Source organism: Gossypium hirsutum, chromosome A02 (assembly GCF_007990345.1).
Source record: "Gossypium hirsutum isolate 1008001.06 chromosome A02, Gossypium_hirsutum_v2.1, whole genome shotgun sequence".
NCBI lineage: Eukaryota > Viridiplantae > Streptophyta > Magnoliopsida > Malvales > Malvaceae > Gossypium > Gossypium hirsutum.
The window spans coordinates 61,848,422-61,861,245 of NC_053425.1; the positions used below are offsets into that span (position 1 = coordinate 61,848,422).

Here is a 12,824-nt window from a genome sequence, read left to right on the forward strand (position 1 = left end):
TCTTCTTATTTTTTTCTAACAATGTTGATGATAAAAATATTGACTAAAATGTTAAAAGAACAATAATGATTGTAACACCCCTATCCCGTATCCGTCGCCAGAATAGGTAAAGGGGCATTATCAGACTTGAAACTCATATCAGAACAGTAAATTTTTTTTTAAGAACATTCCTTTAGATAAATACTAAAGACAGTCAGGGATACAAATTTAAACTTCTATAAGTACACATTCAAAAGATGCCATTTTCGCATGGCTTATATACATTAACCAAAATATTCTTCGGCCACTGGTCTATTCTATACATGCCATAAAATAATTCAAAACATAACAGTAACAAGCAGTGGATAGTGATAGTGTGACTAGTTGCTGACGATCCCCGAGTCTGTAGCTTCTAAATGAGATCTATAAAACAGAGGAAACAAAGTAAACGGAGTAAGCATTACAATGCTTAGTAAGTTTTAAGCAGTGTCAACAGATAACAATCAAATTATAACATAGTTGTTCGTATTTTTATTTCACTCTTCCTTCGGGCATACCATCCCTTTACCGAATATGCACATCTCATCATATACAATAGGCAGATAAACTTTCACATAAAAGTGAGCTCATGTGACATAGATATATTGTATAATTTCACATAACCTCTCACACTGATCCAATGTCACATAATCATAGGAATAGTCTCATAGATTGCTCACGTATGCATCACATAACTACCTTATGATTTAGTTCAAATCAAGCTCACATATAAACTTGGAGTACATACCTGTTTAACCTTTCGTATTAAATATATTTATAAGTAATTCTTATTGCGAAGTCTTATAGCTTTAAACTCTACTCGGATTATCAGCGAGACCTTTAGCTCAGATGAAATCTCCACACGAGTCAGCGGGTCTTAACCCAGACATAGTCACCACATATGGTCATCTGGTCTTTAATCCCGGGTTTACATCATAGAGTTTCATGCATATTTATTCACATGTTACAACATTCACATCGACTATCATATTTGTAATTTCATTTACCTCATCAAATATCTAATAAAACACACCTTCCGCCGTTTGTCATTTGTCCACAATATATATATACACATCTCATACATATCTCACATTAGCCATTTGGCTTTACCGCATGTCCATCTCATACACGTTTCGCATTAGCCATTCGGTTTTACCTCATATCCATCTCATACGCATTTCGCATTAGCCATTCGGCTTTACCACATATATACACTTCCACGTTCATCACATTGGCCATTCTGCCTTGTCACATATATGCATGTTCACATTCATCACATTGGCCATTCGGCCTTATCACATATATGCATGTTCACATTCATCACATTGGCCATTCGGCCTTATCACACATACGCATGTTCACATTCATCACATTGGCCATTCGGCCTTATCACACATACGCATGTTCACATTCATCACAGTGGCCATTCGGCCTTATCACACATATGCATGTTCACATTCATCACATTGGCCATTCGACGTTATCACATATATGCATGTTCACATTCATCACATTGGCCATTCGGCCTTATCTCATATATGCATGTTCACATTCATCACATTGAATCCTAAATCAAAATATAAATTTTCATGTATTCACATCACAATTATCCAAATATACTTCACATACCACATATACTTTCATGTATACACTTTGTCTTGGCTGAATCTACATCTATCATTTTCCGATGAATAATTCAATTTCAAGCCATACTATCATTTCATATTCGAATACTTATAAACTTACAATTTCACAAATTTTAATATCAAAGATCCATCTAACACTCATATATCATTTTATAATATTACAATTTAGAATTCACGTATGGGTTTAATCAATAGCTTATGAGCAACTAAAACAAGTTTTATCCATGTTTACAACATAACCACAAATTCTCTACAAGCTGTTTTCCTGAGCAACAGTCGTTAAATTATTTGTAACCGGGGCTACAAAATTCCAAATTATGTACCGTTAATTTTTCATGAAAACAGACTCGTATATCCTCTATCCACAAAATTTTCAGAATTTTTGGTTTGGCCAATCAATACCAGATTTTTCTTAAAGTTTCCCCTATTTTACTGATTGACTACTCTGACTACTCTTCACTAAGAATTTAATTTCTCATTGTACAGAATTCAAAATATGTTTTCGTTTATTTTGTTTGAAACTAGACTCATTAAGGAGTCTAAGCATATAATTTTATCTTATAATCATTTTTGCACGATTTATAATGATTTTCCAAATACTGAACAGGGGATTTAGGAGCCATTTTGACTCTGTCTCACACAACTTTGAAAATCTCATTATCGGTAACCCCTTTACTTACACGATTTCTTTTATACGGAACTAGACGCGTCAAGCTTTAATTACATAATTTATCCAGCCTTTAACTCAACTCTCACAATTTATGGTAATTTTTCCAAAACACGCTACTGCTGCTGTCCCTAGCAGATTTATACAATTTACTCTGTAAAGTTCTCATTCACATATTTAAAACATAATATCATATATGCCGTCATTTAGAAAAGTCATTGACCTTAACGTATATACATAATTCATATTCATCCCGTTTTAAAACTTAAAACTTACAAAGGAATCAAACTCAAATACTTAAGAACTTACCTAGTATCTTTCTGAGTAGTTACGGGTCGGCTATTTCGTCACTTTAGCTTTCACCTTATCCGAAGTTGTCCCTATGTGCTCTTAAGCTTAATTGAGTAAATTAAGTATATCAACTTCATATACTTCACTTAATCAAAGCAAGAAATACAATTATCCTCACTATCTCACACATATACATTCAGTCAATCATTACTATGTTACAAGTCAAGCCTAGCTTAGGCTAGATCGAACATATATAATCTTTTAACTCAATTTACGAATCAAGACATATTAGTTATCAAGGGTTGACCATGATACACATAGTGAGCTCCATTTTTTTTAACTCACATTCGGCACATAAAAACATACACAAAATTTTCCACACAAGCTAGTATTTTAGTAATTAATATGATACAAGTTAAACCAAAAGTTTACAATAAAATTACAAGGTACATACATAGGGCCCATATACATGTTTATTCTAAAACACCACCCTTTAAACCCTCTAGCTCTACTTACAAAAGACTCTCATAACTAAAATCCATAAGTAAGTCATCCAATTCCACCATTTCAATAAGTATTTTATACCAAATCTAATAACTAAATGTTATTAATGAGATTCATACCAAGACCAAATATTCATTAACAACCAAAGCATATATTCAACAATTTAACAATGTGTTTAACCTCCATGGCCGAATAGATCCTTTCTATTCCATTTAACTACCATAATTTAAAGTATTTAAATCAAGTTCGTGAGTTTCTAATTTCATTACTTCAACCATTCAAAGCCTATCTAATTTCTCAAATAGATTTCTAATACAAGAATTAAGCCAACCTACTAACCTTAACACCCACTACTTATGTACAAAAATTTATCCACCCTAGCCTATAGTTCATTCGGCCATTCTTCACTCAACCAAACAAAATTTCATAGCAAACTCCTATGACCGAGCACACACATATACTTACATCCCAATACTCATAATATTCAAAATTCACATTTTAATAAATTATCTTAAACAATGACGAATCCTTAAGTGATTAAACATCAAATTTTATTCAATTCAAAACATATAAACAACATTTATTCATGACATCAAGCATCTTTATTTCGGCTATTACTAGTATAAGCATTAACCATTCATGTTTTTAGAAAGACCAATTTCTTTCCTCAACACATTCATCATCAAAATTCAAATAAAACAATCAAAATTCCTTCCTTTATAACCATAACCGAATGCTCCATTCACCCATCATTATTGAAAATTTTAGCATGGGCTAAGCAAGAACCATGATAATTTACCTAAAACAAGTAAACATTTCACAAATTTAACACAATATACTAACCTCCCTAAAGATTCAAGTGACCGAAATTCCTCCCCTCCTTTCTTTCTTCTATTCGGCCAAGTTGAACAAAGAGAGAACTTTGTTTTCATCACCAAATTTCCTTATTTTTATTTAAAGTATAAAACCATTTAACTAAAATTAATACATATTTTAGTATGAGTCCATCATCTTGGCCGGCCACTACTAGCAAAAGGGGTTATTTGACATGCAAGTCCAAGCATTCTTATAACATGCATTAATAAGTTACTTCAACATTTGCCTAACACATTTCTAAATTTTCTCACATAAGTCCTATTTAATAATTTCGCATACAAATGATAAAATTAAAGTATGAAACTTCCACACATTCATATTCACATATAATAAGCATCGAATATGACTGTTAATTATTTTTATGACTCGGTTTCGAGGTCCCGAAACCACTTTCCGACTAGGGTCAGATTAGGGGTGTCACAATGATAAAATTCAACTATATTATTTTTCAACAATATTTTTATCATAAAGAACAATAATTCAACTCTTATTAAAAGATTTATGGTTGAATTTGACTTTTTTAAAATGTCGATGGCTAAATTTAGCTTAAAAAAAAGGAATAATAGCCAAATTGGCAAAAGATATAAATATTGAGGGTTAAATTTGACATGACGCCTTTTATTTAAATGATTTAAACTACATATATACTGAAACATGTTTATTGGAACCACTGTCTTTATTATTGAATTACCGAACATAGCCAAAGACGATGTCGGGCGGTTGAAAGAGAGAGGAATGTTGAGAATCGTAGACGAGTAGCAGAAACATTTAGTTTGTACTTTTATGATTCGAGATCATATAAATTATATGCATATACATGTTGATTGCATGATTAGATATCAAGATAAGCCTATACTTGTCATATGAATTGATTCATATTGAATGATAATATGTCGAGAATTGAATTGAGATGTGTATAACCTAAATAAGCATAGTATGAACTTGATAATGGCATGAGATATGAATTGATGATGAAATGGTATGAATTCCTAATATGTGGATTGGTTTATAAAATGCAATTGGATCATTGGTACCCTATTAACTATTCGGGTAAAGTCAGATATAGTTGGCATGCCATAGCATTAGATTGTGTACATGTTATACTTCGGTTATATGTCAATAAGTGTTGGGCCCATATCACTTAAGACATTCCAATAAGTGTTAGGCACACTTTACTTCGGTTATGCCGATGAGCACTGGGCACAAATTATATTTCAAACATTTCGAAGAGGCACTAGGTGCTAGATGTAATGGTTGAATGATATGTGTATCCGTCTCAAGTTTGAATCTAATTAATAGGGAATATAAAACATAAATTTGATCAATGAGACTTGAATTGAAATGATGATATAAAATGGTATTGTAAGTATATATATGTGAAATAAGACTAAAGATAGCATGTGAAAGATCATACAAACCGGTTTATACAAACCCTGAGGGTCGATATGGTAGCAAAACAAATCAATAGATTCGAGAAAGAACCAGATAAAGAATTGAATAGATATCATTAAATGAATATGAAATGTGATTACCATATATGACTTGATATTGTATGAAGATTTGGTTAAATGTGATTGTGCCTAGTCTCGGTGTTTGATATATGAATGCTAATTGATTTGATTGGAAGTGGATGCTACATGGAATGCGTTATTCATGATATTGTAAATGTTTAATTGACTTGAATAATGAAAGTACCACCGAGCTTTATCGCTTAATGTACAGTTTGTTTATTCTATGTGTAGGTATTAGTGGATCTCGAAGTCTCGAGAGGTGAAGTAGCATTTAGATAACAAATTCTCGACTCAGCAATGTTTGTATAGTTCTTTACATTTCAATAAAGGGCATGTACCTAAGGTTGAACCGATTTTGAGTTGTAAAATTTTAACTTCACATTTTGAGTATTAGAAGTTACTCAATGGGATAGTTCATGAAATGTTAAGGCTTACATGAGTTGATATATGTATTTGATCATATATGATGAGTTTTATTGCATTTTAGGGCCTCAAAATCAATTGGATTATTCTATTCGGTAGGTTGAATCAAATGATGTAAGGCATGGTAGGTGTTTTTCTTTAAAGTTGTGACACTATCCTATAGATGTTGTGACATCAGCTATCAACGTCACAATGTCCCTTGTTTGAAGTTGCGACGTCAACCTACTACTTTGAAAATCACAACATTGCACTTCTAAAGTCATGATGCCTAGTGTCTATCGTTGATGTCACGATGTGAGTCCCTCATGGTCACAAAACCAACTTGAAACATTTTGAAAAATTTGCATTTTGGTCCCCTAATGGCCTCGAGTCATCATAAGAGCTTTCGTAAGCTCGTATAAACCCCAAATAAGATTATATAATATGTTTTATTAGTATATTAATCATAATAACTTGTATTAATATGTTAGATTGATTGGAATTGTATTCATGGTTACTCCGGTAGATTGATTGGAATTGTATTCATAGTTACTCCGGCAATGAATGTAGCATTCTACAGCTTGAACCCATAGATCAGGTCGAGTGTGGAGTGTTACAGCTCATATATGTGGTGAGAGTGAAAATTCTATGTGGGGTAATAACCTCTATTCTAATACTTATAACCTAGGGTGATGTGAGCATTCTAACCATAAATAGGGAGGAAACGAAAGGGAGGGGCCATTACATATTTTACCTATGTAAGTCTTGTAAATATGCTTTCCGATGGTCATTTCGGTTTTTTATACCAAGAACCAACTAAGTTAAATTATTCACATAAACCAAATAAACCGAATAGACTTTGGGAGCAAAGTTGAATAAACTAAAGTTTTTGGTTCGATTTTTAGATTTTTTTATTTTGAGTTGGAAATGATTTTTTTTTATTTTTTTTCAAATAATATATTTTTTCTTCAATTAAATATATCTTATTGCTTTTAATTTTAATTTTATTTTAAATTCATCATAAAAATATTAAAAATTAAATCAAACAATTTTTAATGAACTCAAAAAATATTTATTTTATTACAAGGCCAACATTTCAACATATAATTTTCATAACTTCTACTATTCTTAATATATATATATTAATTTGGATCTTTTTAATATGTTAAGTGATAGGAATTAAAATGAATATCTTTTAAAAAATAAATTATCAATTTGGGTTTTAAATATTAAGGAGTTTGAGTTTTGAAGAGTATTAAGTTTTAATAGGTATTTGAGTTTAAAGTTTAAATTTTGATTTATGTAAATGGATTATGGGCTTATGGCCTTATGAGTTATGCCTTAATTGGTTTATTCGGTTTATAATGTTAAAACTGAAAATTGACCAAATAAATAAATTAAACCGGACATGAAAACCGAATAAATAGAAAAAAATCACTTTTTCGATTTGATTCACTTCAATTTTATCGGATTAGAATTTTCTGCACACCCTTACTTTCCATATAATCATGCAGATGCAAAGCAGACCAGCTATGCACGTCATAAAGTATCCTCTTGTTGCTTTGAATCCCACAGCATATATCATATGCTTTTCTATATCAAAGTATCTACAGTTCCAAGGCAGCAATTTCCTACCCAATCTCTTCTCGTGCAAAAGCTTGAGGAGCTGTAACTGTATCTAAATTTCAAAAGCCGATGTTGCTCCCAGTCTTCATATTTTCTTACAAGTATCAGTATCCAGCACTCATGTTCCAAGCATATCTAGATATAACGATGTGACCTTCCGAGGATCCTACAAGAGAAAAGTCGGACAACATTTAACACATTCATGTAGAATATATACTGATATACCCGTATCTGCCATAGCCAAAAAGTTCCTTGGAAGGCAGAGCACAAGCTCATCCATTCACGTTTACAAGGCTTATTTCCAAATTCCAGAAAGCCACTGAACAACTGGAACCTATAAAATGATATTTCAGAAGCAGCACACTATCTTATTCCCGCCGGCAAAAAAAACAAAAAGGTAGGCTTTATTCATATACAGAACAAGCATATCTAGTAAGCATATGTTCAGGTCATGCAAATTCCCATATTTGATCACCATCCATCCAAAGAAAAGGTTTCAGGTTTACTTACTTTTATCCAATAAACATCGACAGCAAAAAGCCATCATGCACATGAGAAATAATTAAGGTAAACTCGTGCAGAAACTTATATAGAATCCATTTCTCCAATTTATCATTCAACAGCACGGAAAGATGTGCGAGGAGAATTAAATCCGTAGAGTTTCTAAAGGGATAAACATATAATATCCACCAACAGCAGCAGGGAAAATTTCTTTCATTCATGATTCATGCATTCACTCACAGAACTATAAACTAACTAGTATTTTCTAGCACAGATGTAAGTTTCTGATTTTTACCTCGTGTAATGGACACATAATCTAACTTGATAAATAAACAAGTACCTTTCTTGATTCTAGATAATTTAATATTCCACGCCAAATACATCACAAGAGCAAGTTATAGTTGCTTGATTCTGATAGCAGTCTTCATGCAAAACTTAACAGGGACTTTTGTAGAGGAAAAACTACTATACGTTTCATATTGGCATTTTCATCAGAGAGAATTACAGACCATCTCCGATGATGTGAGTTAAATCGATATGAGGCATTTATCTCCACCTAAGTTGGAAAAGAAAACTTTACAGTGATGGAGGTGGAATCTACATTACATACAGCACCCTCGATAGAGCACTATCAATCATTTATTAATCGATTCACCAAACCAATAACAAGCCACTAATCCATAAAAATTTATCTAAAAGACCAGAAAAAGAGATGACCACAAAAGTACCATTACTACATAGTCAACTTGGAAGGCTTAGAAATTTTAGCCTATTATTGATGTGAAATCTTTAAATGTTTATGGACTAGCAAAGATGGTATCTGACATTACAAACAGAAAATGTAAAATTCAGCAGCATACTGAATCTGAGGTAATATGGAATAAGAAGGTTCTTCATGCATTGGTGCATTAATCAAACTTATTTTCCATTGATATATATTAGTAGAAAAAACAGAAACTTTAACTAAGAAATGTACGATAATGTAATGCCAAAAATCAGTTTCTTTGAACTACACTACATGGTAACATAACAAATTTAACAAAACAGTGATAAAAATTAGCATTATCACCAACTAATTGTAACTCAAGCCGGTGCAACTGATTTTGGACAACTCCTTCTCCTTATGCTTCAAACACTGATGCAAAATTGCAAGCCTGGCAGTCTCAAATGCAAAATAGCCCAAAGCTGAAAAACAAGCACTATGAACAACTCTAGGCCCCAGTCCACTAGTCAAACCAATCCAACCTTCCTCCTTCAAAATCTGCTTCACTGTCGCATTAACCCCACCATACATAGCAGCAGCAACTTTATTCCCGTGAACCTGAGTCATCAACCTTGTTTTCACCACATCGAGAGGAGTAGTCAAAGAAGCTGAAATTGCACCAGCCAAAGCACCGCAACAAACACACTGAATTGGCTCCAAATTAGTCTGTTTTGTCTTTCTCAAAACCGCAGCTTTTAAATACTCAAAAGAGGAATAACTTAACACCCCAGCAGGCAAATTCCTCAACAAAGTAGCTGAGTAACCAGCATAAAGACCCAAAATCCCATCTTTTTCTAAAATTCTCAACAAGACTTCCCATGACCTTCCTTTAGCACCAGCTTGCATTCTTTGAGTAATCAACTCTTTCGGTACCATTATAGCTGACGAAACAATATTTCCCATAGCACCAGCAGTTGGAGGAATAAGCAAAGCCGGATACTCCAATTTGGACAAAAAAGACTTACCAAATTCACATGTCCCAAAATAAACAGCTGAAGAAGCCGTCGAACCTACAATAACAGCTGAAACTCCTCGGTAAAATCCCAGAATACCATTCGTCTGGAAAGTTTTGACTACTGCATCAAAGGTGTTAGCATAAATCTCGGAAGCACCCTTTGTCTGCATTTTGGTTTTGATGGTATCGAGTGGGAGAAGGCATACGTAAGTAAATGCACCGGCAATTCCACCACCACCTGCACCGATTAGAGCTCTTTCGAAGACAGATAAGTTTTTCATAAGGATTTGGGCTTTGGAGCTGTTTCTCGATCTGGGTTCTAGCCATTTGGGGAATTTAGGCGATTTGGGTTGCTGGGATTCAGTTAAATTGGAAAAAGGGAGCGGAATACGAAACTTGGTGGGTTTTCCAGGTTGAGGACCTCCAGAAATGGAGGCAGAGGCAAAGGAGAGGTGATGTAGGTGAGGTTTGAGGGGTTTTTGAGTATTTTTCGGGGATGAAGTGAGAGTGATGAAATGGCTGTAAAGGTAACCGAAGTCGGTGTTGACTGGCGGATGATTTAAGTCAGAAGAAGGGAGACCCAAAGATGCAGAGAGTCTCGCCTCCATTGCTAAAGCTTTATGTTGCTCTGGTTTGTTTTTGCCTTGCAATTTTCTTTCACCGACTGTTTCAATCGGTTTGGAGTTTGAAGTTTTAACCACTCATTGATGGATGATCAAATAGATGTCGTTTATTCACAGTAATAAATTTTATTTTTAAAAATATTTAAAATTATTAAAATATTATATTTTTAAATATTATTAAACATATATATTTAATTATTTATATTTAGTGACATAATAAATTATTAATATAATAAATATAATATATTAAAATAATAAATTATTTAATATTTTAATTTTATTTTAATAATAAATTTTAAAAACAATAATTTTAGATATTATTATTCACATATTATTGAAAAATTCAATATTAATATTTTAATAATAAATATTTATTACAATTATAAATATATTAATAATAAATTTTTGTAGTATAAATGCTAAAATATGTTATAAGTCATTTACAATTTAGTCTTTGTACTTTTATTTTCAATAATTTAGTCATTTTACTTTTTAAATTTGATAATCAAGTCCAATTGTTGATATGGTTAAATTTTTTTGTCAATTTTGTTGATGTCACATTTTTAAATAAAAATACTCACTTGGTAGTTATGTAATTAAAAAAAAGACGTTATAATGAACCTGAAATTAAGATAATATTTTTAATATATGCAAAAACAATGTAAAATATAAGATTATAGATAAAAATAAATTCAATTAAACAATGAAAAAAATCTCAAATGTATGTTTGTTTCATTGAAAATAATTTTTATGAAATATTTTTAAGAAATCTACCAAACAACAAAAAATATTTTACACAGATTCATCTAAACACAAAAAAATATTAGCTTTTCCAGAAAAGTAAATAATTTCCCAGAAGTCATTTTCCAGACAAGGTTATGTGGATGGGACTACCGGTCGAATTGGTCAAAGAACGAATTTATTAGTTTAATTGATTTGTTAATAAATATTATTTGATTAAATAAATTATTAAATATTTTATAAAAATAAAAATATGATAGAATTGATTTTTTTGTTCGGTTCAATCAGTCGATATCAATTCTCGAATCAATCGATTCAGAATCTTTCTTTAAACTAATACTTAGACCAATAACCGATCCAATCCAATTCGAACAACCTTATTTCAAGTTCGAGCTCTACCATGAGCTCACTAAGAAAAGCTTAGAGTAAGTTTTACCAATTAAAGTTACAAGTTAATAACAAAATATTTCTCATAATTTTTTTGTATTTCCCTATAAAAATCGATATGCCCTCATAGTTTTTGTACTTCAACATAATTTTTTGGTACACTTTTATGATTTTGGATATTTTCTCTTAACAATTGGTATACCTTTATGATTTTTTATATCCACCGTAATCTTTTATACATCATCATATTGTTTTGTACTGTTGTAATACCTTATACTCGACCTGATTACCAGGTTCGAGCTACAGTGTCACAACCGTTGTCGAAGCAACTACGAAAAATTCACAACTAAAATTTTCAATTAATGAAAACATCAACAAATTTACATTCCTTTGACATACTTAAGTAAATACGAGTTTCATTTATATATGCATCTAATAGCATACACCCGATCAACCATATATATATTAGTACTAGACTATGAGATTAACGTCGAATTATAATATTATAAAATACTGCAAAACCTAACCCATTAAGTACTTGCCAATAATAAATAAGAGTGAAACGACCCAACATTCTTGATATTGCCAATAACAAACCATACACTAAGTACTCAGTGGTAATTCCATAACTTAAGCATGTAATATTAATATAACCAATACTATCCCCAAGTAAAACATGTATATCTACATATATATATCTACCACGTACTTAGTACTTAAAAGTTAGTTAGCTATACATTTTCAATTTGAGCATGTTAAGTGCCTAAATCTCATAACAATTCTTCCCTACTTCAATTCCATTTATATAAACATATCAATATTCTTATAATTGCAAGCACTTCAATTATAACTAAAACAAATCAACCCTATATCCAAACACTTACTTTATCAACTCGTGACATTTTTAGTATGCTATCAATATATTCTTTTCACTTATTTAATAATAACCCAACCTTAGTCAGCAATACTATTTCACACTTTAAACACATTACAACTCATTTATATACACATGACTCATAATTTAAATACATAACAATTTAAATATAAATATAACATATTAACTTTCTCACATTTGACTTAACTTGGATAATGTAGACATCAATATCATATGACATTAGGCAGTAAACCAAAATTAATATGTCCTTCATTGGACCACAAAAACTCCAACAATGCAAGGCACAATCAAACACATTTACAGCTTAGTTAAGACACAATGACGTAAAAATAATTGTTGTAAATCATCGTGCGAACAACATTAGGTTTTAGCATTTGAACAACATAATAATGAACATTTGAAGCCATTAAGACAACAT

The 12,824-nt window shown here is 31.6% G+C and overlaps 1 protein-coding gene across 1 annotated transcript; it reads right to left on the reverse strand.

The window, feature by feature from the left end:
• Window positions 1–8,950: 8,950 nt before the first annotated feature.
• LOC107951832 (protein MITOFERRINLIKE 1, chloroplastic) lies at window positions 8,951–10,471 on the reverse strand. Its single transcript, XM_041086781.1, has one exon. It carries the CDS (start codon window positions 10,366–10,368, stop codon window positions 9,115–9,117), a length of 1,254 nt encoding a protein of 417 aa, XP_040942715.1. The 5' UTR covers window positions 10,369–10,471; the 3' UTR covers window positions 8,951–9,114.
• Window positions 10,472–12,824: the final 2,353 nt, after the last annotated feature.

What these genes read in the sequence shown, in the direction of transcription:
- LOC107951832 (XM_041086781.1), bottom strand. Translation starts at nt 10,368, where the DNA reads ATGGAGGCGAGACTCTCTGCATCTTTGGGTCTCCCTTCTTCTGACTTA.